At 44.4% G+C, this 27,159-nt stretch overlaps 1 protein-coding gene across 2 annotated transcripts in view; it reads right to left on the reverse strand.

Annotated features, from left to right (window-relative positions):
- LOC119965906 (acidic amino acid decarboxylase GADL1-like) overlaps positions 1 to 27,159 on the reverse strand; it is a 119,802-nt gene that overhangs the window by 30,909 nt on the left and 61,734 nt on the right. For both annotated transcript variants that reach the window (XM_038796904.1, XM_038796905.1), the window contains exons 8-12: positions 23,070 to 23,124; positions 21,413 to 21,529; positions 15,492 to 15,556; positions 10,147 to 10,228; positions 2,502 to 2,701 (exon numbers count right to left, since the gene is read on the reverse strand). In XM_038796904.1, the coding sequence (XP_038652832.1) occupies positions 2,502 to 2,701; positions 10,147 to 10,228; positions 15,492 to 15,556; positions 21,413 to 21,529; positions 23,070 to 23,124 (519 nt within the window). The remainder of the gene's footprint in view (positions 1 to 2,501; positions 2,702 to 10,146; positions 10,229 to 15,491; positions 15,557 to 21,412; positions 21,530 to 23,069; positions 23,125 to 27,159) is intronic.

The following is a 27,159-nucleotide window of genomic DNA, read 5'->3' on the forward strand; positions in this document are numbered from 1 at the left end:
CTGGTGATTGGCTGCTGTGTTCTGTGTGTTCACTGATCATCCTGTGTGTCAATCACTGTCTGTCTGTGCACCATCATATACCTGTGTGTATATTATGACAGGGCTCAATGGCCTATTTGCGTGTTGTAAATCCCATGCAAAATAAATGTGTAATTTAATAGGAACAATGGCATGAAGAAGTTTCAACTTTCAACTATACCTGGAAAAACCTCTTTGTCAAGTTAGCTCTTGAAAAAATGTGTTGAGCATGATTGGTGGGCCAGCAACTCCAAGAAACGAATCACTGAACAGATGAACAAACCTGGCTTGTGGTTGACATTGTCATTAGATTTTCTAGTTTTATGCTAGTTGGGAATTTCCAGAACATTCGGAAATTCATCTGCAAATCCGTTGATGATAATGGTGATCATAATTTGACAAATTGCTCAACTGGACTTAAACAATTGTGCTATCCATGATAAAAGCATTTTCTGAAAGCTGTTTCTGCTTATTTATAAATGTACAGAACAATGATACAAAACCACAGCATTGCAGAGATATAACTCCTCTGGCCAATTACCAACGTAACCACAGGTTACGAATTTGGAGCTGAAGTCGGCCATTCGGCCCATCGGGGATTCTTTTCAGAGTGTGCAAGCAATTTGTTAAAGTCTGCAACCTCTTTAAAGTTTTACTCCGCTACGCATGTGTGGGAAGCTAAAGGGGCCGACTTGTGCACAGCTTGCGCACCGACCTTTGGGTTGCTTCGGCCATGCAGCGGAATGAACACTGCTTTTCACACTGCTCAATGCATTAAATATTTACTAAATGCTCTCTTGAAGACAGTGCTCCAAGACTCAGACCCTGAAATATGTTGGGCTGGATTCTCCGCCCCCCTGATGCCAAAATCACGTTCGGCGACGGGGTGGAGAATCCGTTTTGGCCCGGAAATCGGGACTTAGTCCCCTAAACAGAGAATCCAGCCCCTGAGCTCCAGGAGGATGGAATGAAAGATTCCCATTGGCCGGGGGCGGTTTGGTTGTGGGTGAGGGTGGGGTGGGGAGGGCATATCTTGGGGCTTACTCACTTTTCCAACTTCTTCCATCGGGCAGGAGATTCAGAAGTCTGAGAACACGGACGAACAGACTCAAAAACAGCTTCTTCCCCACTGTCACCAGACTCCTAAACGACCCTTTTATGGACTGTCCTCATTAATACTACACCCTGTCTGCTTCATCCGATGCCAATGCTTATGTAGTTACATTGTATATATTGTGTAGCCCTATTATGTATTCTCATGTACTTTCTTGAATTCTGTTCAATTCCCTTTCTTCCAATGTACTGAATGATCTGTTGAGCTGCTTGCAGAAAAATACTTTTCACTGTACCTCGGTACACGTGACAATAAACAAATCCAATCCAATCCAATCTTTAAATTCCAGTGATGTTGTGGGGTGAATGGCAGTGTGTGTGTGAATCTTCCCAATTCAGGCCAGCTGAGAGATTGGAGAAGGCTCCAAACATTGTGTTTCCTACAGTAGAATAGTGACTGTACTTCAAATAAAGTACTTCATTGACTGTAAAGTGTTCTGGAGTTTCCAACGGTCAGGAAAGGTGACATATAAATGCAAGGCATTGTTTTACACACAGGATATGGCAGGAACTTGCAGCTAATATAAAAACATTCAATGGCAAAATTTAGCGGCTATAAATGCTACTGATTTATCACATCTGATGCAAATTACGTAGACCTCTCCATTCATTGGTTGATTTGACTGATGCTCCACTTTTGTCTTATATCTTTAATTCCTTTCATTTGCCTTTGTACATAAGGATTTTATGTCATCTTGCCCTTATCCATATTTGACTTTTATTAGTAACATGAACACCCGTGACTACTTCTATCCGTTGGTCAGCAATAACCATTGGTGTTTTACAAACTACAAGCCTCTTCTATTTTCTAATCCAATTCCATTTATGGAATATCATGCACCCTGTCTGGAAGGAACTGCATGAATGGGTGGTAGATGAAGATTCAGTCGCAACTTTCAAAGGGAAATTGGTTGAATAGTGGAAAAGATTTTCAGGGTAATCAATATAGGGAGATAAGTTCAACTACTGAATAGCTCTTTCAAAGAGTTGTAACCCGCATGATGGGCTGAATGGCCTCCTGCATTATATGATTTTCTGATGAGGTCCAAGTATTTTCTTACATATCATATTCACATAATAAGGCTGCATAAGACTTTACTTCATTTATCTATGAATAGGTTTGAAAGGATACACTCAATGTGATAACTGGTGCTGGATTAGATAGTACTGGACATAGCTAAGGAATGCACCCTATCCCTGCACCCAAACTATGTCGGCAAATACAGCATGGCCAAATAGTTTCCTTCAGCGCTGTGCAACTCTTCCTGTCTAAGCTGTTTAAGCAGATGCGGCAACACCTTCATGAATCACTAATGCCATTCACTTTCAGTCCAACACGTTACTTTCAAGGCTCATGGTTAATGTCCTACCTGGCAGATGCAAAAGCCCGGTTGACTCTTTCCTCCAGTCCACTTGATCCAATGGCCTTCCATGTCAACCAGAATTTGAAAGCGTCAGCCCTTCGGCTGCACTGGATCGACTTGTCACCTTTATCATAATCAACATTGTAGAACTTATCCTGTTGGAAGAGGTACATGGCCTGACCACAGTGGCATCTGTCAATCAAGCCCTGAAAAGGAGAGGAGAGAGATGAATAAATGCATGAAATGCTGATGACATTATTGAAAAGATCTTCACTCTTGTAAATACACCAAGCTTTTCACTAATTCAAAAGTGCTTTTGGTTGCAGCCCTGACACTCGGGGTAGCATTGGTGTGTGTGTGTGTGTGTGTGGGGGGGGGGGGGGGGGGGGGGGGGGGGAGGAGGAGGAGGAGGAGGAGGAGGAGGAGGAGGAGGAGGAGGAGGGAGAGAGAGAGAGAGAGAGAGAATGCACGTGGTAGGCAATCCTGAGGCTGGGTTTAAGGTACACTGTTAGGGAAGGAGTAAAGATATTCTGCATCTTTGGTCTGGAAATAATCAAGATTGGCACCAGACAGGAAAAAAACAGAAGCATTCCTTTCCTCGGCTCTGAGTGATGATCAGAAAGAAGACCATCAGAAGGAAGACATCAATGTGATGGATCATATTACAAACACGGGAGAGTGCTGGATGGGGAAATAGAAGAAAAATAACTTTGCGCCTATCCATATGTATGAATATGTGGGGGGCAAGGGAAGAAATATGACTCGTGGTTTCTAACATGAACCTTTATATGTTAATTTAGATAAAATTCTGATCAAATGTAAGTTATAAATATTATGCCCCACAGCCAATCTATATATAATGTACTGAAAATGGTACACTTTAAGGGACTTCCTGTCAACTATTCTATGATAACTTCTTATGTCCACATTTATAATGTTAACTGCCTGTGTCAAGCCGTCTGGATCTAATTGCACCTTCCAGCCACAGCACCACCACTGGTGGGAGTGTCAAGTACAGCATAACAAGTTCAAATAGGCAAATTCCATTCTGAATGGATCATAGAAATAAATAACAGAAATATGAATATAGACATAGCTCCTGTTCTCTGAAATCCCTGAAGACCTAATTTAGTCTTGACTTTCTATATACAATGCTGTGGGAAGCTGACTAGTTTTCATTAGTCATTATTTAATAAGACTGTTCTGGATATTCCTAAAGGCATTCCCCATGTTGCTATGCCTGCACTACTTAATCCCCTTCCAAGGCAAAGGCTTTTCCTAATCAGAACAACTCTCACAGTTCACCAGGGTTCAAAGAATCAGTTCCACTTCCACCTTCATGCTAAGCCAGAACCCAGATGAGGGAGTGCAGGATAGCAACAAGCCGCAGTGGCCTCACTGGGCGCTCTTATCTAAGGTGCCCCAGTTGAGCCAGGGAACTGACTCAGGCAGAGGGAATGGGCAGGCCAACTGTGCAGCATGAAGCAGGAGTATAGCCACAGTTGGAAATAGAGGTGTTTGAAACGTCTTCCGCATCAAAAGGAGGACAGTGGTGAGTGGTTCAAGTGATGGATAATCGCAAATAGGTTGTGGCTGCCTGGAGAATTGATGATGGTTCTGTTCGCTGCAGTGCTACTGACGAATCTTTGCCTGGACTATTTATTTTCTTTTACTTTTCTTTCTTTTCTTTTGTTTTACTTAAATTGATATGTTCTTGATAAGGGGGTTTCTTGATTAATATGGGTTATGGGGAGAAGGCAGGAGGATGGGGTTGAGGAACATATCAGACATAATCGAATGGCGGAGCAGACGTGATGGGCTGAATGGCTCGTATATTTTATGGGCTTGTGATATTAAAACTTGCATAAATATTCAGATGTTAGGTGCTGTTACTAGGTGACCGTATCACCTAATAAAGCAGTTAGAGAGAATGATAAAGAACCAACTGAAAAACAAAAAATAATTCCCCAAAAAACAAAATGTAACCTTCGAGAAAATCTATATATATGCCCCAAGAAAGAAAATTATTTTGACCCTGCGGTTCACTCATGTGACTCTTTCAATCATCGCAACATTGTGGATTTGAAACAACACTGAATAAACTTATTAAATGTGAACCTGAGAGATGATATTAAAGAGAGCAGGTTGAACATAATAATCTACAAACTGACAGTGTATGAGGACAGAAATGTGACTGAACGAGGTTTAAATCCCAAAACAATATTTCTGTGCCGCGATGATGATGCCTTACGTCTCAAGAGCGTCACCCATAATTGATTAACAGAAACATAATTGAGATCAATAAGCCATGAGGATAGATTATCTAGATAACTGGATCACTGGAGCAATAAAAAGACCAGATCAAATTATTCTCGAGTGCAATAGATGAGAGTGAGACACGGGTGGCAATAAATGGTGGGACTGGTTGCAAACTTTCAACAGAATTTCCATGCAAACATCTGGACACACCACACTGGATATAGTGGATGTGAATGAGCCTGAATTTTGGCTCTAGGATTGGGAGTGCAGAGATGGAAGAGAAGGGAGATCTGCCATTTTTACAATGCTGGGGTCACTGCAAAAATCCAGACCGATGTATTTATCAAGCCTTATTCCGATCACAACGTTGAAGGCGATGACTCCAGCCCATGCAAAGCAGACTGCATCGGTTCCCATGCTCACATTACACAGGAACTAAGAATGGAGATGCCAATTTTAAATTAATTATGATAGTGGTCCTTTAATACTTCCAAATAAACCTGTCTCTCATTGATCTTCAAAGGTAACTGGCTTGAAAATCTACCGAATTATTGTTTTATTAAATTAGGGTTAAGTGTGAGACTCAGAAACCATGAGGCTAATTTACCCTTCTAGCACCATGACTTTTAACCCTGCTGCATTTTCAGTAAGATATTAACCATTCAAAACATAATTTGGCACCAGCAGTCACTTCTGTTACTGCATTCCAGCAAATCCAAATTAGTCTACACATCTGTGACAAATGTTAAATTATGGTATTTAACTTGAGGAGGGCTTCACTCATTGCAGCCAATTGGTCCCTGTTCCAGTTCCTGGTTCGGAAGGCACAGCAGCTGTGCAAATATGAATATCATTTCCAGGTTTTATAAATTTGCTCAACCACAGCAACAGTTTAATCAAACACAGACTGGCTGCTGAGGCTGTTCAAAGAAACGTGCAGACAATCCTAGTAGGCATTCAATCCGAAGCACAAACCTGCTCATAGGACACTTTAAATAATAAGAAATTGGGAAGGACAAAGATTGCTGGTGTGAAAATGGATGTGGTAAGCAGAGGTAGAAGGGAATGGTGATCTGTGGCTGCAGTTAAGGCAAGTGTTGGTCAGAATGAGCTTCCCTCGACATCGAGCATGTCCCGTACCTGGAAGTGCTTAATGTAGACAAAGCGTTGAAAAAGTGGAGACTAACATTCCTCATTTGATGAAACGATTGATATATATAAATTGCGCTGTTGCTAACGTGTCCACTTTACTTAATTAACTGGGTGCGTATAGCAAATTGGTGCAGTCATGCACCTTACTTTAAGAAATAGAAGTTTCACCTGGAGAAACTATTACAACTTCCAAAAGGAAAGCACATAGGGAGGGGTAACTTTGACACTGGGAGATACTGGCATATCAGGCTATATCGATCAGCAATAAAAACAGAAAGTGCTTCAGTACCAAGGAAGAGTTGGACTCAAAGAAACTGTTTCTCTCTCTACAGATGCTGCCAGACCAGCTGCGTTTTTCCAGCATTTTCTGTTTTATCTCAGATCTCCAGTATTCCCGGTATTCTGTGTTTCTTGGTATTGATCAGCAGTCTATTATACATTTCTCCTAAAGTCAAGCAGACACCACTTAAATGGAGCCATGCGGTGGGAAAATGGGAATTGCAGAGGAATACAAATAGGTGGTTGATTCGTGCTGATTTTATACCACCACCCAAAAGTCAAAACTGCCAGGACTCAGTTGTTGGCCTTTGAAGTTACGCAACCACTCTTGGAGCAGCACTGATGATTGTGAAACTGTCTCAAGCCTGGGACAAGCATGTCTGGGAGGCACTGTTTTACATGAGTTTTGAGGTTATGTGTTGGCACACTGTCCCTTCACTGCTGAGATCTGAAAGTGAACCCACACCAGCAAATAAACTTTTCGTCCTTTGATGGCCAAAGGTTTCAAGGGTCTTCACATGGAATGAGCTTGAAAAAAGCCTCAGTTCCTGGTGAGTAAGCACCAATAGCACAAAACACCACTAAAAGTCAGGAAACAGTTTCACTCAGAGATAACACAAATATTTCCACTGCAGAAAATGGAGAGATCAAATTGAACTAAAAAAAGTGACACCCCTCAAAGTTTGGGCTTTGACCTACAGTGACATCTGGTTGTATCTATTTGCTGACTGTAATAATTGAGGAGGGTTAAATGCCTGCGTTTAGTAGCACTGTTGTCCAGTGTTTTACTGCCATTACAAAAGAATCGCCTGCACTTTCTTTCTCACTCACTGCTGGCTGAGTAGCACCTCTACAGCCCTCTTCCTTCTTTCGTCCCTATTTTTTCAAAATGTCAGCCGTGGTTTAATGGGTTGGGCTGATGCCTCTCAATCAGAAGAAGACCGTGGATTCGAGTCCCATTCCACAGGTTTGAATGAAAAATCTGAGGATGACACTAAGGGAGCCATGCCACACTGACTAGAGAGGTGGTCTGTATGAGCTGCTAAAACAAGGCCCTTTTAAGTGGGTGCAAAAGATCCCATGGCATTAGTTTGAAAAAGGGCAGAAGAGATTTCCTGATATCCTGGCTAATATTTATTGCCTAACTTAAACACCACTAAGAAAATACATTTCCTGGTCATTATCTCTTTATCATGTGTGGGATCTTGCTGTATGCAAATTGGCTGCTGAAGTTTGAGTGATTACAACAGTAGTTCCACTTCAAAGGTCCTAATTAATTGTGTGTAAAGCACTCTGGGCGGTTCTGAGGTCATGAAAGGTGCTCTATAAATGCAAGGCTTTTCTAACTTTGCTGTTTTACAATGGGCAGAGGCCAAACGCGTTCTTGTCACATGCCCCGGCCTGACCACAGTTATCGGACAGCATGTTGTATAATATCTGATACCAGTCTGTCTGGATCAGTTCTGCAACCACAATGATGTAAACATAACGATGGTGGTAGGGGTTGGGGGTCGTCCTCATTCTGTGCTGAGTTAACTGATCCCGTGGCTGCAGTAGAGGGCCCCACAATAACTATATATAACAGTATATATGGGCTCAAGAAAACAAAACCATTGTCAGGGATCCTACTCCCAGTGGTGCCACTCAGTGGCGCTTCTCAGGTGTTGCATGAGCAGAGGGTCAGTCTGATCGAGAACCAGTTAAAGCTGACACCAGTTAAAGATAAACATGCCGGTTAAAGATGACACCGGTTAAAGGTGACCAAACCAATTAAAGCTGACGCCGGTTAAAGATGAACACAACTGTTAAAGCTGAACAAACCGGTTAAAGATGAACAAACCGGTTAAAGATGAACAAACCGGTTAAAGCTAACACTGGTTAAAGATGAATAAACCATTTAAAGCTGTCACTGGTTAAAGGTGAACAAACCCGGTAAAGCTGATGCTGGTTAAAGGCGAACAAACCAGTTAAAGCTGATACTGATTAAAGATGAATAAACCAGTTAAAAGGCATTGTTGCTTCAAACCTCAGCCTACTGTTTGTGAAGAGGCGAAAGGGAACCTGGCTAAATTCACCACTGTGTGGCACAGCTCATTGAAACTGGAATTGGGTTTCACAATTAAACCTTCATCATGCAACCTTTATCAAATAACAAAGGCAGACAATGTGTATAGCAATTACATTACAATTTAAATTCCCTGATTGGATCCTGTCCACCAGGTTATTCTGAATAATATATACCATCTTGCCTTTCATTATAAAAAAGGTTCACTTAAACGTAATTGACATCAACAAAGCATAAGACAAAGGGCTTTGTAACATAAGCAACAAACCATCAGTGTTATGATCAGTGAGGCAGGGCACCCAGTTATTCTTAAAGCGATTCTATATTATATTGTTATTCCTCATACATGATTGAGCATTCAGTAGTAGGGGATTTTGATCAGCAGTGTGAGGCATCAAAACTGAGCCATATTCGGGGGGATTCACAATTGATCCAGTATCTATCTTCGCACGCAGGCTCGAGCGAGAACTGCTGGTTACGTGACTAGGTGCAGGAACTTGATCTTTTCCTTCCTAGCACAAGGAGTGACCTATCTACACAGGGACAGGATTAGGCCATTCAGCCCATCAAGCCTGCTTGTCCATTCAATACAATCATGACTGAAATCAACAATGTGGATTGGATCCTCCAATTCTGCGGCTATGTCCCCATGCCAGCGTGGGAATGGTGGTGTTTTACACCCAAAAAAATGGCGTAAAACACCCATCGATCCTCCATTTGGCTGGGGGCTAACATGCCGGCAGCATAGAGCACCCAGTTCTAGCTGCCGATACGGCCCGGGGAATTGCCGGATCCGGGGCCACGCATGCTACTTGGCAGCGGCCGCTCGCGGACCCGGTGAAATAGTGCCCCTCCCCCCTTTGGCTGGCCCGCGCGCCCCGGAACACCCCCCACAGTTCCCTCAGCCCCTGATAAAGTCCCTCCTGCCCGCGGATTGGCCCTCCCCCGACTGTGGTGCCGCTGGACTGAGTCCGCAGCCACCACGCCGAGTTCCCGACGGATGAGATCATGAGAGACCCACGCCATTGAAACTCGGCCGGTCGGGTGCGGATCATCGGGGAGTGGATATGTCGCGTGGTGTACTCTCCGAGTACGCTGCTTTGGAGGGGGCGGAGCATCGTGAAAGCAGCACCGCTCCCGATTTGGTCGGGATGTATGATTCTCCGGCCAATCGCTGAACGCAATTTCGACGTCGCCGACTGGAGAATCCATCCCTATGTCTTTGATCATGAGGTGACATGAGATGCGATGAAACTCATGTGCAACTGTTATCAGGGAATATTGTCAGCAAATCTGGAGTAAGCAATTCTAGAAGTTCTCAAAAACCAGGGTGAAGTCCAAGTGGGAGAAGCTGGGACTGTGATCAATGATTAGGTTTTATGATTTGTTGACACTGTTTAATTGCAATCAGTAACTTGATCAATTTTCAGGATTTGGCTGTATATATTCTCCAATCTTGGGAACTAAACTACGAATGCAACACTTTACCATCACAGACATTCAGGAAACAGGCTGTTATTGTGCCAAACTTGTGCACAAACAAATCAACATTGATCTCACTTGTCTGGCTTCATGTACAGTGTGTACTTGATTGGCTCTGGTGGGAATACTCCGAATGCTGACATTAGTTCTTCTTCTGTAAAACGAGTTAAGTTATAATCTTGTGGTTGCCAGCAATCCAAAGTTTCAACTGTTCACTTGACACAAGTGCGTGAAAGTGAGCAGGAACAGTGCCATAAATCTCTACACCTGTGTCCCAGGCGAAAGAAAGCTGACACTCAAGGGTTCGGCAAGTCGAGGCATGTGTCAGTTCATTACATTTTTCTCTGGTCTGGATTGCATTCCAAGTGCTTCCCATTGGTGTCTGATTGGGTGCAAGCGGTAATGAATACTCACTGTGTTGTCCTTCAGAAGAAAAGCACAGCACTGGATACCGGCCATCAGCATCTTGTGAGGATTCCAAGCAACTGAGTCAGCCCTGAAGAACAAAAATAAACAGAGCATATATTCAAGTAGGGGAACCGATCAAAACATTGCTGTTACTCTGCAATGACCAGACAAGGCCAGAGCTGTCAGAAATAGGTGGAAATGCTACTCTGTTATTAGACAATGTTGTAGGAGGATGTGTGGGAGATAAGGATTTAAAGAGAGCTCTGTCAATGGCAGAGATCTCAAAGGTCTCAAAGCCACATATGATCGTGAGATTGAGGGTAGTCACATTAGAGTGACGCAGGCACTTTGTATATATCAACCCCAAAACTCTATTGGTGATTTTGGGAATGGCATTAAACAGGAAATTAGAGACACATGCGGTAAAGGAACATCTGTAATTATGGGTGACTTTAATCCGCATATAGATTGGGCAAATAAAATTAGTAACAGTAGCGTAGAGGAATTCCTAGAGTGTATAGAGGGTGGTTTTCTGGATCAATACATTGAGGGACCAACTGGAGAACAGGCCATCCTAGACTGGGTATTTTGTAATGAGAAAAGAATAATTGGCAGTCTGGTTGTGCGAGGCCCCTTAGGGATGAGCGACCATAATATGCTAGTATTCTTCATCAATATGGAGAGTGACGTAGTTGATTCTGAGACTACGGTCCTAAATCTTAATAAAGGAAATTATGATGCTATGAGACGCGAGTTAGTTATGATGGATTGGAGAACACTACATAAAGGGATGACAGTGGATAGGCAATGGCAAACATTCAAAGAGTACATGGGTGAACTGCAACAATTGTTCATTCCTGTCTAGTGCAAAAATAAAACAGGAATGGTGGCCAAACCCGAGATAGCGGGACTGACGTATGAGGAGAGATTGAGCCAGTTTGGATTATTTTTGCGGGAGTTTAGAAGAATGACTGGCCGGGGGTGGGCGATGGGGGGGAACCATGATCTATAGCCGAGTCCCTGTCCGGGCGAACAGGACACAGCGCAGCCAGCGGATGCCGGGAGATCCCTCATCCGGGATCTACCCGGTTCTCAATGCCTCATGAGATCTAATGATCTGAATCCTGCCCATTGTGGGCAGATCAGTATTTGGCAACTCTGCATATTAGAGTGAGACAGCAATTTGCGATCACCTGATCCATCAAGGCCCTGCCATCTAACCCTTTCACATTGGAGACCTCAGGTGAGTGCTGTTCAATGTTGTTACCACATACATGGATCAGACAAAACACCACTTGGAGCAGAGCAGTTTTCCTCTGGGCAGGATGGCACCCTGCAATTGCTAGCACCACCAGGTACCCTGGCACTGCCAGCCTGACAGTGCCAGGCTGACAGTGCCAAAGTGCCAGGTTGACATTTTTCCCACGCCGGGGATTGGGCCTGGGGTGCCTTGCCCATGTGAGGTGGGGTGTGGGGAGAGGGTCCAAAGACCCACTTACAGGTGAGTTGGGGCTTTGGGAAGGTCCGCGGGTCGCGTTCACGAGATTGGGATGCCATTTAAAAATGGAGTCCCAATCTCCTCCTGCACTGAGGATTCCGGTGATCGGAGCCTCTCAGTGCAGGGAACAGGACAAAGTGCGGCCTCAGCTGTGGGTACCCTGCTGAGACTTTAGATTGTAACAAAGTCCCATTAGATAGCGGAGTGTTTCAGGGCCCTGCCAGCACTGGGAAACACCCAGCTAAACGTGCTTGACACAGGACTCTGTTGCAATTCGGTTAGATCAGGCCCTGTATGGTGTGTGTGGGGGGGGGGGGGGGGGGGGAGCGGATGAACGGACTGGAAGAGGGGGTCAGGCTAAGGGGTGCCGGGCCAGGTCGGGGTCGGGGGTGGGGCTAGTGTGGGAGTTCCGTTGGGGGGTCGTGTGTGTGAGGGGTGACCCATGTGAAGATGGGTCCGGTGGTTTAATGTAGTTACTATGGAGTGAAAAGTGCTTTTTTCCCTTCTAACTCTTTCAGAGTTACTATCAGGGTTAAACTGGCAGAGCCATCTGAAGTTAGCGATTTAAATTATTTCTGTAGGATGGTTCCCAGCTCCCCCATTCGATAAAATCATAGCTGATCTGGTTATAAACTCAGCTCCACTTTCCTTTATGCTGCCCATAATCCTCGAATCCCTTGCCTAATAATAATCTGTATAATTCTGCCTTGAATAAACTCAAAGATCCAGCCTCCAGTACTTTCTGGGGAAGGGAAGTCCACACACCAATGATCCTTTGGGTGCAAATGTCTCTTCTCATCTCTGTCTTAAAAGAGAAACCTCTTATTTTTAAGCTATGTCCCCCAGTTCTAGTCTCCGCCGTAAGAGGAAACAACCTCTGGGTATCTACCCCATCTTATATGCTTCAATAATATCACCTCATTCTTCTGAATTGCAATGGATGTCGGCCTAACCTGTTCAACCTTTCTTCATAAGACAACCCCTTCACCCAGGAATGAGTCCAATGAACCTTTTCTGAACTGCTTCTTAAGCAATTATATCATTTTTTAAATAAGGAGACCAAAACTGCGGACAGTACTTCAAATGTGGTCTCACCAAGGCCCTGTACAGCTACCATAAAACACCCTATTTTTTATATTCCATTTCCTTTTGCAATAAGCGGTAACACCCCATTTGCCTTCCTAATCACTTGCTGCACCTGGACACTAACTTTATGTGATTCATGTACCAGGACACCCAGATCCCTCTGCACCACTGGGTTCTGGAATTTTTCTCAATTTGAATAGTATATATCCTCTCAGCATTTACCCTGTCAAGCCCCTTAAGAATCCTATATGTTAGGGCGGCACGGTGGCCTAGTGGTTAGCACAACCGCCTCACGGCGCTGAGGTCCCAGGTTCGATCCCGGCTCTGGGTCACTGTCCGTGGGGAGTTTGCACATTCTTCCCGTGTCTGCGTGGGTTTCGCCCCCACAACCCAAAAATGTGCAGAGTAGGTGGATTGGCCATGCTAAATTGCCCCTTAATTGGAAAAAATAATTGGGTAATCTAAATTTATAAAAAAAAAAGAATCCTATATGTTTTAATGAGATCACCTCTCATTCTTCTAAATTCCAATGAGTAGAGTCCCACCCTGTTTAAACTTTGCTCATAAAACAATCCCTCCTCCATACCGGGGATCATCCTAGTGAACCTTCTCTGAACCAGCTTAACAGGAAAAAATCTATGACGGTTTTCAGGCACATTTAGCAAGGTGTTTCTCAGTAGCTGCAGCACCAACAAACATCCCGCTACTTAACGATACTTTGACGGTTTTATTTGGCTTCGGGGAGTTTCTCTCTGCCGAGGCCGCACTTCAGCTCGCCAGCAGAAAAGGCTCCACCCAGATCAGGGTGCCATTTTGTCTGACTGCCCCTGGCCCCTCCACCTGGTAAGGCCCCCAGATCCAATCCCTGGAAGTGCCAACCTGGAACCCCGGGTTCCCTGGCAGTGCCCCTGCCAGCCTGGCAGTGACACATGGGCACCCGCGGCAGTGCCAGGCTGAAAGCTCATATGTAAATGAGTCTGATGGCTCAATTTAATATGCTGATCTGGATCATGCCCAGTGAGGTGAGATCCAGTCTCACAGGGCTCCATTAAATCTGGCGAGGCGTTTCGGGCGCCGCAAATCTCGTCAGAGTTCTGTGTCGTCTGCAAATTTGGCTACAGTACATTCACTTTCCCGCCTGCCGGCGACGCGCCAACCACTCCGGCGCGGGCCTAGCCCCTAAAGGTGCGGAGGATTCAGCACCTTTGGGGCGGCCCGACGCCGGAGTGGTTCACGCCACTCCATCCCGCCGGGGCCCCCCGCCCCACCTGGTAGGGGAGAATCCCGCCCATGATTTCCATTTCATGAAGGTATGCTGGCCCTGCTTGATTATGATTTTCCAAATGTGCTGCTATTATTTCCTTAATAATTGATTCCAACATTTTTCTAACAATAGCTGTTCGGCTAATTGGCCTATAGTTACCCTTTTCTGCCTCCCTCCCTTTCTGAATAGGGGTGTCACATTGGCAGTTTTCCAAGTCTTCGCCAGAATCCAAGGACTTTGGGAAAACTATAGCCAATCCATCCACTATCTCTGTAGACACTTCTTTTGGGATCCTAGGATCCAAGACATCACAACCTGGGGGCTTAACTGCTTTTCGCCCCATTGGTTTGTCTGTCGTAATGGTATTTAATTGCTCCCCCATATTCTTTTGTATTAATGGAATGTTCGAAGTATCTTCCACTGTAAAGGCTGATGCAAAATATCTGTTCAACTCCTCTGCCATTTCCTCGTTCATCATAACTATCTCCCCAGATTCTTTTTCTAAAGGGCTAATGCTCACTTTGACCTCTCTCTTCTTTTTTATATATTTAAAGAAGCTCTTGTTGTCAGTTTTTATATTCCTCACTAGTTTGCTCTCTTAGTTTATTTCCTCTGTCATTATTATTTTTTCATTCCTTCTTTGCTGGATTCTGCATATATCTCAGTTTTCGGTGCTATCTCTGACTTTTGCCTCCTTATATGCTTCTTCTTTCAACTTAATTCTCTGCTTAATTTCCTTGGGTAGCCAAGGTTGGTTTATCCCTCCCTGGGATTTTTCCTCCTTACTGGGATATAATTTTACTGAGAGCCATGAATTAACCCTCAAATGTCTGCCACTGCTTGTTTACTGTCTTTTCTGCTACTCTATCCGCCCAATCCACTTTAGCTGACTCTATCCTCATTTCATTGTAATTCCCTTTATTTAAGTTCAACGCAGTGGTTACTGACCCAAGTTTCTCACTCTCAAACTAAATGTTAAATTTTAGCATGTTATGATCACTATTTCCTGGAAGATCTTTTACTCTGAAGTCATTTATTAAACCTTCCTCATTACCCATTACCAGATCCAAAATAGAATGTTCCCTGGTTGTTTCCATGACGTATTTATCTAGGAAACTATCCCTAATGCATTCTATGAATGTGTTGTTGCAGCTACCCGTTCCAAGTTGATGAACCCAATCAACATGAAGATTAATGTCACCCATAATTATTGCTCTATTCTTTTTGCATGCTCCTATAATTGGTTGATGTAAACCCTTTTGCACAATGTAGCTATTGTTCGGGGGTTTATACGCTACTCCTACCAACGTCTTCTTTCCCTTGCTGTATTTTACCTCCACCCAAATGGGCTCTATATCATCTGGGTCTAGATCATCTCTCACAGCAGTCCCCACCACCTTTTCCTTCCCTCCGATCTTTATGAAAGGTCAAATGTCCCTAAATATTAAGTTCCCAGATTTGATCTCCTTGTAACCATGGATTAAATATCCAAGTTTAATTTACCTGTGGATACCATTCAGAAGAGAGCGATGTTTTCTGGATATCAATGCACCGCCTCCCCATGACGCCTGGAAAAAGACAATGATATGAACAACATCTTAAATATACACCACATTATAGAATATACACAGGAGAATAGATAGATAGATAGAGAAATACAGCACAGAACAGGCCCTTCGGCCCACGATGTTGCGCCGAACTTTTGTCCTAGGTTAATCATAGAATTTTGGACAATTTGTCATGGCCAATCCACCCAACCTGCACATCTTTGGACTGTGGGAGGAAACCGGAGTACCCGGAGGAAACCCACGCAGTCACGGGGAGGATGTGCAGACTCCACACAGACAGTGACCCAAGTCGAAATCGAACTTGGGACCCTGGAGCTGTGAAGCAATTGTGCTATCCACAATGCTACCGTGCTGCCCTTAAGAAGTTAACCTACACTCCCTTATTCTACCCTAATCCAAGTACCTATCCAATAGCCGCTTGAAGGTCCATAAATTTTCCGACTCAACTACTACCACAGGCAGTGCATTCCATGCCCCCACTACTCTCTGGGTAAAGAACCTACCTCTGACATCCCCTCTATATCTTCCACCATTTATCTTAAATTTATGTCCCCTTGTAATGGTGTGTTCCACCCGGGGAAAAAGTCTCTGACTGACTACTCTATCTATTCCCCTGATCATCTTATAAACCTCTATCAAGTCGCCCCTCATCCTTCTCCGTTCTAATGAGAAAAGGCCTAGCACCCTCAATCTTTCCTCGTATGACCTACTCTCCATTCCAGGCAACATCCTGGTAAATCTCCTTTGCACCTTTTCCAAAGCTTCCACATCCTTCCTAAAATGAGGTGACCAGAACTGCACACAGTACTCCAAATGTGGCCTGACCAAGGTTTTGTACAGCTGCATCATCACCTCACGGCTCTTAAATTCAATCCCTCTGCTAATGAACGGTAGCACACCATAGGCCTTCTTCACAGCTCTATCCACTTGAGTGGCAACTTTCAAAGAACAATGAACATAGACCCCAAGATCTCTCTGCTCCTCCACATTGCCAAGAACCCTACCATTAACCCTGTATTCCGCATTCAGATTTGTCCTTCCAAAATGGACAACCTCACACTTGTCAGGGTTAAACTCCATCTGCCACTTCTCAGCCCAGCTCTGCATTCTATCTATGTCTCTTTGAAGCCGACAACAGCCCTCCTCACTATCCACAACTCCACCAATCTTCATATCATCTGCAAATTTACTGACCCACCCTTCAACTCCCTCATCCAAGTCGTTAATGAAAATCACAAACAGCAGAGGACCCAGAACTGATCCCTGCGGTACGCCACTGATAACTGGGCTCCAGGCTGAATATTTGCCATCCACCACAACTCTCTGTCTTCTATCGGTTAGCCAGTTTGTTATCCAACTGGCCAAATTTCCCACTATCCCATGCCTCCTTACTTTCTGCATAAGCCTACCATGGGGAACCTTATCAAATGCCTTACTAAAATCCATGTACACTACATCCACTGCTTTACCTTCATCCACATGCTTGGTCACCTCCTCAAAGAATTCAATAAGACTTGTAAGGCAAGACCTACCCCTCACAAATCCGTGCTGACTATCCCTAATCAAGCAATGCCTTTCCAGATGCTCAGAAATCCTATCCCTCAGTACCCTTTCCATTACTTTGCCTACCACCGAAGTAAGACTAACTGGCCTGTAATTCCCAGGGTTATCCCTATTCCCTTTTTTGAACAGGGGCACGACATTCGCCACTCTCCAATCCTCTGGTACCACCCCTGTTGACAGCGAGGACGAAAAGATCATTGCCAACGGCTCTGCAATTTCATTTCTTGCTTCCCATAGAATCCTTGGATATATCCCGTCAGGCCCGGGGGACTTGTCTATCCTCAAGTTTTTCAAAACGCGCAACACATCTTCCTTCCTGACAAGTATCTCCTCAAGCTTATCAGTCTGCTTCACGCTGTCCTCTCCAACAATATGGCCCCTCTCATTTGTAAATACTGAAGAAAAATACTTGTTCAAGACCTCTCCTATCTCTTCAGACTCAATACACAATCTCCCGCTACTGTCCTTAATCGGACCTACTCTCACTCTAGTCATTCTCATATTTCTCACGTAGTAAAAGGCCTTGGGGTTTTCCTTGATCCTACCCGCCAAAGATTTTTCATGCCCTCTCTTAGCTCTCCTAATCCCTTTCTTCAGTTCCCTCCTGGCTATCTTGTATCCCTCCAGCGCACTGTCTGAACCTTGTTTCTTCAGCTTTACACAAGTCTCCTTCTTCCTCTGAACAAGACATTCAACCTCTCTTGTCAACCATGGTTCCCTCACTCGACCATCTCTTCCCTGCCTGACAGGGACATACATATCAAAGACACGCAGTACCTGATCCTTGAACAAGTTCCACATTTCACTTGTGTCCTTCCCTGACAGCCTATGTTCCCAACTTCTGCACTTCAATTCTTGTCTGACAGCATTGTATTTACCCTTCCCCCAATTATAAACCTTGCCCTGTTGCTCGCACCTATCCCTCTCCATTACTAAAGTGAAAGTCACAGAATTGTGGTCACTACCTCCAAAATGCTCCCCCACTAACAAATCTATCACCTGCCCTGGTTCATTACCAAGTACTAAATCCAATATGGCCTCCCCTCTGGTCGGACAATCTACATACTGTGTTAGAAAAGCTTCCTGGACACACTGCACAAACACTACCCCATCCAAACTATTTGATCTAAAGAGTTTCCACTCAATGTTTGGGAAGTTGAAGTCGCCCATGACTACTACCCTGTGACTTCTGCACCTTTCCAGAATCTGTTTCCCAATCTGTTCCTCCACATCTCTGCTGCTATTGGGGGGCCTATAGAAAACTCCCAACAAGGTGACTGCTCCTTTCCTATTTCTAACTTCAACCCATATTACCTCAGTAGGCAGATCCCCCTCGAACTGCCTTTCTGCAGCTGTTATACTATCTCTAATTAACAATGCCACCCCCCCACCTCTTTTACCACCCTCCCTAATCTTGTTGACACATCTATAACCAGGGACCTCCAACAACTATTTCTGGCCCTCTTCTATCCAAGTTTCCGTGATGGCCACCACATCGTAGTCCCAAGTACCGATCCATGCCTTAAGTTCACCCACCTTATTCCTGATGCTTCTTGCATTAAAGTATACACACTTCAACCCATCTCCTTGCCTGCAAGTACTCTCCTTTGTCATTGTTACCTTCCCCACTGCATCACTACGTGCTTTGGCGTCCTGACTATCGTCTACCTTAGTTGCTGGACTACAGATCCGGTTCCCATTCCCCTGCCAAATTAGTTTAAACCCTCCCGAAGAGTACTAGAAAACCTCCCCCCCAGGATATTGGTGCCCCTCTGGTTCAGATGCAACCCGTCCTGCTTGTACAGGTCCCACCTTCCCCAGAATGCGCTCCAATTATCCAAATACCTGAAGCCCTCCCTCCTACACCATTCCTGCAGCCACATGTTCAACTGCACTCTCTCCCTATTCCTAGCCTCGCTATCACGTGGCACCGGCAACAAACCAGAGATGACAACTCTGTCTGTCCTGGCCCTTAACTTCCAGCCTAACTCCCTAAACTTGTTTATTACCTCCACACCCTTTTTCCTACCTACATCGTTGGTACCAATGTGCACCACGACTTCTGGCTGCTCACCCTCCCCCTTCAGGATCCTGAAGACACGATCAGAGACATCCCTGGCCCTGGCACCCGGGAGGCAACATACCTTTCGGGAGTCTCGCTCGCGACCACAGAATCTCCTATCTATTCCCCTAACCATTGAATCTCCTATTACTATTGCTTTTCTATGCTCCCCCCTTCCCTTCTGAGCCCCAGAGCCAGACTCAGTGCCAGAGACCTGGCCGCTGGGGCCTTCCCCCAGTAGGTCATCCCCCCCAACAGCATCCAAAACGGTATACTTGTTTTGAAGGGGAATGGCCACGAGGGATCCCTGCACTGTCTGCCTGTTAGTTTTCTTTCCCCTGACTGTAACCCAGCTACTCTTGTCCAGTACCTTTGGTGTGGCTACCTCCCTGTAACTCTTCTCTATGACCCCCTCTGCCTCCCGGATGATCCGAAGTTCATCCAGCTCCAGCTCCAGTACCTTAACACGGTCTCTGAGGAGCTGGAGTTGGGTGCACTTCCCGCAGGTATAGTCAGCGGGGACACCAGTGGTATCCCTCACCACGCACATCCTACAGGAGGAGCATGCAACTGCCCTAGCCTCCATCCCCTCTTACTTTACAGAATTAGCTGCCCTGTGGACCAACTGGACCTCCGCCCTCCGGTTCTGCTCCCAGTCAGCTGTACTCTAAACTTCTGGTTCCCTTCACGCTCTTTGATAAATATAGGAAATTAAATGAAAGGAGTACCGTACTCCCTCCTCACCTAACTCCCTCAGTCACCAAACTCTCACTGTAGCACTCAAATGCCACAAGCTCAGCACTCAGGGCAAACAAAGTCTGCACTGTATCTAGCCCCTATTTATACTGTGACTATAGCTTCTAAAAACTGGCCTAATGCAATTAACTAATTAACAAGCTCCAGCTGCAAGTAAGTCCAAGTAGAACCTTGTTTAAAGCTGATTCAAAATTCACCTTCTTATAGACCAAACAGCAACTTTTAAGTTAATTAACTAAATAAAAGAAATACTAGACTTTAAATAACCCTTATACTCCCTCAGTCACCAAACTCTCACTGTAGCACTCAGTGCAAACCTAATGAACACTATATCATAAGATTTCGAATAATGTTGAAGAGACAGAGGGATTGAGAGAGGTTACAGCCTTAACTGACTCCCATATATCTGTTAGTATTTTTGAGTTTTGCATAAAGACATATTTTAATGTGTTAGGTCCTGGGTTGGCCATAATTCCCATGGTCCTTTGCAGGTGGCCATCTGCGATGGCTACAAATGGTTTTTTTTTAAACTTTCACCTTTTGATATACATAGAACATACAATGCAGAAGGAGGCCATTCGGCCTATCACTTCAACCCTCACTTCCACTCTATCCCCCTAACCCAATAACCCCTCCTAACCTTGTTGGACACTAAGGGCAATTTAGCATGGCCAATCCACCTAATCTGCATGTCTTTGGACTGTGGGTGGAAATCGGAGCACCCAGAGGAAACCCACGCAGACACGGGGAGAACGTGCAGACTCCGCATAGACAGTGACCCAGCGGGGAATTGAACCTGGGACCCTGGTGCTGTGAAGCCACAGTGCTAACCACTATGCTACTGTGCTGCCCCTTTCTTATTATTTAAGATGCTGCAACTGTTAGTAAATTTGATTCCTTCTGTTGAGAATTTTAACACTTTGAAGGGCGTTTTCCTGTTCCTGGTAGCCTCTATGATGTATTTTCCATTTCCTTTCAATGTAATAGATTTCCCAAAACTCAAAGTAAGACTCCTATATTTTCTATGCTGGTCAAACTTTTGCAGACAATGGAAAATATATGAAAGTCGCTGATATCCTACTTTTCCATAAATAAATTTAGTTTTGCAGGAAATGAATCAGGTCAAGTTTAATCCTATAAGCACATAAGGGTGAGAAAATGTTGCTCCAACAAGCCCATTTTCTCCACTTAGGTTGAGGAACATTAATGAGTTCCTTATCATGCTTCCAAAGTAAAAATAAAATGATCCTATTGAAATCTGCACAATTCCAATACTCTTTCTCAACCAAATCTACCTCTTGTAGAAAAGCTCCTCCTCCTCTCTCCCTTTGCCCAAAGCCTCACACACTTTGTAGGTCCCAACCTAAAATCAGTAGCACAAGGGGAAATGTCACCTCCTTATCACCCTAATGATAAAAGCCCACATACAACTAGTAAATTTTCTAATTTTCAGTTCAAATACTCTGGACACTCACATCAACATGGAACCAGGTCCCATGTGCCTCACAGATGTCTGCAATCTCATTCAGTGGGTCAAACGCTCCCAGTACTGTAGTTCCTGCAGTGGCGATGACTATAAAAGGCAAAGCTCCCTGTGGAGTAACCGCAAGAGAAAATGATGTTAGCTGTGATGGTCCAAAGAGACAATAAAGCCTTGAATTACACGGCACCTTATAATGGCTGTTAAATTCCACAGCATTCTGCATGGTTTCCCACCCTCGTCGTAGACAGGCACAGATTAAGGTCACCAGGTTATACCAGGGTCTCCGCTATTGGCCTGGGAGTGCCATTGTTTTATGCCGGCACCGTGCCGTGAAGTATGGGAGAACTCTTCCAGAACTCCAGGGCCGATCTTTCTTCACAATGCCGCAAACCTTTTTTCTATATAAGAATTAGTTTGAGGTGCATTTGTCCTTCATGTGCAGGCAAGTGCACCAACAATGTCTGCACTGGTTTCAACATTTTCAGGCAGATGCTAGAAGCAGGAAATTTAACTATCAAACTATTCTAAAGCAAAAGAAAAGGTCAGGGTTTCAGATTGGCGGGCAGGCATCTCTGAATTGAACTTTCATATCAGGTGATGAATCATAGAAGCTGACAGTGCAGAAGGAGGCCATTCAGTCTACCGTGTCTATACTCGCTCTTTGATGGGGGTATTCAATTTGTTGAGGAGGTCTTGGGATGCAATGATAGTGTCACCACCTCGGAGCCTGAAGCTCTTGGGTCTAGTCCCACTTCAGGGCCATGGAAGGTGCACGGAAGATAGAATAAAGAAGAACAAAGAAAATTACAGCACTGGAACAGGCCCTTCGGCCTGCCCAGCCTGCGCTGATCCAGATCCTTTATCTAAACCTGTTGCCTATTTTCCAAGGATCTACTTCTCTCTGTTCCCCTCCCTTTCATATATCTGTCTCGATGGCCAAACCGGTTGATAATCAGGCTGTAAATCCTTCTCATATGCCTAATGGAAGATGGCACAGAGTGATATAATTTCCCGGTCAGACATACTGCAGAAGGCAGCAGCAATGCTCTGCCAAGCATAATCATTCCCGTACCAGCCTCCCCGGACAGGCGCCGGAATGTGGCGACTAGGGGCTTTTCACAGTAACTTCATTGAAGCCTACTCATGACAATAAGCGATTTTCATTTCATTTACCAGTCCATGGTTGCCACTTCCCTCTTAAGGCATGTTACAGTAGCTGAAGAAGGAGGAGAATCTACTTATTCCCACTCTGCTGCATATTTAAAATCCCTGCATTTTCTTTCCTTTTAAAGAATCTTTTTTGATTCCCTTCTAAATGTCCTCACTGAATTTGCTAGCGATACCCTTTCTGGCAATGCATTCAAGATCATTACAACTTGATACATAAAGAATACGTTCCAAATTTCTGTTGAGTTCCTGAAGACAGCTTTATCAAAAAGCTTATTCACAGGGTGCATTTACAACAATAATATCAGTGAAAAGTTATGTTAAATTGTGGCACAAGTACAAGGTTAATGCCTAATCTAACGTTTTGATTTACACTGCAACTGTGGGATGCTTCAGTCATCACACATGCACACTGTAAACTTCTATCCCTCCAAAAGAAACAGTCAGCACTTTGCAATCGGTTAGTTCTCTAAGACACCCACTTCTTTCTTGGCTCTCTGGATTTCTTTCTCCAACTCTTCTGGTATCATCTTCCCTCTGAAAGAAGCAAACAATACATTGTTCAGGCAATGGAAGTGCCAGTGCGAAATAGGGATTCACCTCGCAGCAACAACAACAAGTTGCGTTTATACAACCACCGTGAACATTATAAGATCACATTGACGTCTCATGGGAGCACTATCAAGCAAGATTTGACCCCAAGCCAGGTCTGGAAATGTTAAGCAGGTTTCAAGTAGAATTTTTAAGGAGAGAGTTTGAGGGGCAAAATGGTTCAAGAAGGGAATTCCAGAGCTTAAGGCCTTAAGCAATTGGAGGCACAGCCACCAATGATGAATCAAAGCAAATTGGGGGTGCGCGAGAGACCATAACCAGAGGAGAACAGAGACTTCTGGAGGGTAGTAGGGCTGATGGAGATTATAAGCATTCTCTTAATTTAATGCATGATGATACACAACCCATGTTTGCCTATGGATAAAAATAGATTTTTTTGTTAAACACCAGCCATTTAGAAAATTTTGCATTCAGACACACCACCTCCCCAACTTAATTCCTCACTCATTAATAATACATGTAGGGATGCTTTAACAAAATACTCGGGTAGCTTTCACATGCTGCTGTATATCAGTTGCGTGGTTTCTGCCATTTAGCTCAGTTGACAGGATGTCTGGTTCGTGATGTTGAACAACACCAACAGTCGTACTGGCTGAGCTTATTCATGAATTTGAGCCTTCTCAACGTTGTCGCTCGCCTGAGATGTTAGATCACCATCAGTCAGCTCTCTCTCCAAGAGGAGAGCAGTCTGTAATCCTCTAGGACTGTGGCGACATTTACATTTTTATGATGTCCCAAATGGTGGTTCAGCTAATCCAACAAAATACAAGTAGCAATACCCAGCAATTACCAAAATGCAGATTTTGGTGGTGTACATGATCCTATTTACAGCTTTATTCCCCTTGTTTGGCAATGTTTTTCTGTATTTGTGTGAGCTAACATTAGCAAGAGTTCTTCACTTTGCTCTAAAAATACACCAGAACCCTCAGCTTAAAGCAAGTGTGTATCTCTTTGTCTAAACGATTGAAAGCAAGAAAGAGGGGGAAATAAGTGTGTATATTTGTATTTCCAAAGGTGGGGATTCAGCAGGGGAGAGGTTTAATTGTGGAGCAGTGTTAGCCTAAGGAGCTGGATTAATCAATCATATTAACATGTTCTTAATTTGACTTTAATACATGTCAATCCCTACTGTTTTTGACTAAATCAGCAGTGTGGCAAACTTTGAGAAATGATTGCTCTTTTGATGCATGGATGGGTGATCTGCAAATACTTTGCTTTAAAATTTGAATTCAACGGTCAAAGATGAAAGGAGAGAAATTATTTTAAAAAAAAGAAAAAACAGAGGATGGGTTCCACTTTTTAGTTCCTTGTGAACCTATCGAATAAATTTCAATCGCAAGTGTTCCGTTTCTTCTGTTTGTGGGCTGATGCCTAAGCTATTGCTCAGCCTGACAGTGCACTCAATTTGCTTCAAAAGGTTGGTCAGAGATGATAGGGGTTAAATAAGCAAAGCGCACTTCGCTTCTCATGTGACCGACTTTCAGACTTGCACACCTGTGCCAAGAGACTAAAACAAAAACCCAACAAGGAATACAGGAGACGTTGCTCCCACCAGGCAATGAGGTCACCAAAATGTATTTGTGCCTATGAAATCATTAGTATCTGATGCGCATCAGCAGCTAGCATGTACCCAGATAGCAAAAATAGAATGGTAAACTATTGGAGCTGAATAAGAGCAACCAAACCATTCCATTTTATATTTGTATAGTTTGAAGAGGAAAATTGAATGTACAAATTGATGTTTATTTTTATATGTTAGAGCAAAAAGAAAAATGAAAGATATTCCAACGGCATTCAAAAATAATGTTATGATCAAGTCAAGGAAACAAGCAGTTTTCATTATTCCGGATAGTGTTTGTCAATAGTTTGTTAATCGTATTGTTGGGATACACAGGTGAAGGGCATTGTTTAATGAAGTACTTTGAGCACAAATAAATAGGGGGCAGCTGGGACACTGAACAAAGTCAATAAGGGTGCTCAACAAAGAAAAGCTCATCGTCTTCAACTTCACCAATTGCCTTGGATCATGTGAACAGTGTTTCTCCGCTGTGCTTTAATTTCAGTTTTTTTTGGGGGGGCGGGGGAGGGAATTGCTTAAAAAGATTTATAAGTCACAGGCATTTACGCCAGTGTTAGAACAATCATGAAAGTAGTGAGGCCAGCAGCCAAGAGGATGTGAGGTCCTGCAAGTGACATTTTTCAGAATGACTCAAAATATTGAAGGCAGTAACTTTAATAATTTATCTTGGACATGATTTTTTTTCAAGTGTTCTAACCCATGGTGCTTTGGTAACTTTTCTACAGCAGTATTAGATAAATATAGTCCGAGAACTCCCCTGCCCTCCTTCGACAAAGTGTGATGAATCTTTTAAATTCACCTGAGAGAACAAATGGGGCCTTTGTTTAACATTTCCTTTGTTACATGGAAATGTCAACCTGGGCTGTGCACTCAAATCTCTGAAGTGGTGCTTGATGTAGAAGCAACTTTGATGTAGAAATGAGAATGGTTCCACTGTGCCATGGCTTACACTTAAATATGGACAGGCCTGAGCGAACATAAAGCCTCTTTCATTTGGTGAAAACACACGCGGCGGAATTCTCCTTTTCTAAGACTGGGGCAGGATTCATGGACTGCCACAACAGCAAAACTGGCGCTGCACCTTGATCGGTTCAGTGACTGTGGAGGGGCTAGCACCGGCGCCGTGTTGAACACAATCGATTCCAATAAGAAACGGTGTGGGATTCGCCGGGTCCGTGATTGACCCTTGGGAGGCTGACAAGCTGCAGCCACATAGACATATTACACTCCCCCCTCCCCCCCCCCCCCCCCCCCCCCCCCCCTGCGCACACACACACACACACACCAACCCAGCCAACAAGATGGCACTGGTTGCCCTGGAGCACGCCCATCCCGCTGATGGGCATTTAGGGGGGTGCCCTGGGGAGGGAAGTGCCCTGGGGAGGGGGGCATTTGACTTGTGGCCTTACGTACACAGTGGGCAGCTGCATGTCTGCCTTGCAGACCGCAGCAATGGTGCTCCGTGCTCGACCATCCCAACCCCACAGTCCACCTCCTGGTCAACCCCCGCTACTCCCCCCGGCCCTGACAGAAGCCTCTCTCAACATCCCCCCCCCCTCCCCCACCCATCCCCGGCCAGGAGCATGGCTGTCAGCAAACTATGGCGATGTTAGACACTTCCTGTACACCCTCTCTCTCCCTCAGCAGCCAAGGCGCCTGTTTCACACTTTTTAAAAGCACAAGTGAACCTCGCTGTTGGGAATTCTCCCCAGTGGAGGCAAAGCATCACAGAGGCTCTGGAGAATACCGCATCAGGCCCACTAATGATATGTTAACGACATTTACTGTACATGTGTTCTGGAATGCACTGACGCTGCTGTCGAGGCACTGGAGAATTGAGATTTTGTGTGAAACCAGCACCCACCATGATTTCTCCGCCATGGTAAGTGCAATGTATTGGAACAGGTGTTTTTAAACCAATGGTTCCCAAAGTTCTCCACCAGCGTGGGCTTTCCTCCCCTCATGTCCGGGTCTAATGTAGACTGTCCAGAGATAGACATAGTAATAGAGATTGAATGTGATGGTTAGTCAATAATTCCATTATTGTTTTAACTTGCAACTACCAAGTATCAAATCGCTACGGTAAACGTCTTATAGGAAGAAAACTGAATGGAACACCCAGCATTGACATCCCAACAAATTCAAAAGAAGTGGACTTTGGTCTCCTTTCTTCCACTAATTCCTGTTTTAAGACTAAACCGGAAGCAACAGAGTCACACTTCATTTCCAAACATGTGACAGGAGTAAATTTTTTTAATGAAGCATATTGGCATGCAATGTTTGAATGAATGCGTTTCTGATGTTAGGTGTTCCCATGTTTAATTTGGAAACTCATTCGCTCATATTGGCTTTATTGATAATGAGTGGGCCAAGAATGCCAG

The sequence above is a fragment of the Scyliorhinus canicula genome, chromosome 5, assembly GCF_902713615.1.
Source record: "Scyliorhinus canicula chromosome 5, sScyCan1.1, whole genome shotgun sequence".
NCBI lineage: Eukaryota > Metazoa > Chordata > Chondrichthyes > Carcharhiniformes > Scyliorhinidae > Scyliorhinus > Scyliorhinus canicula.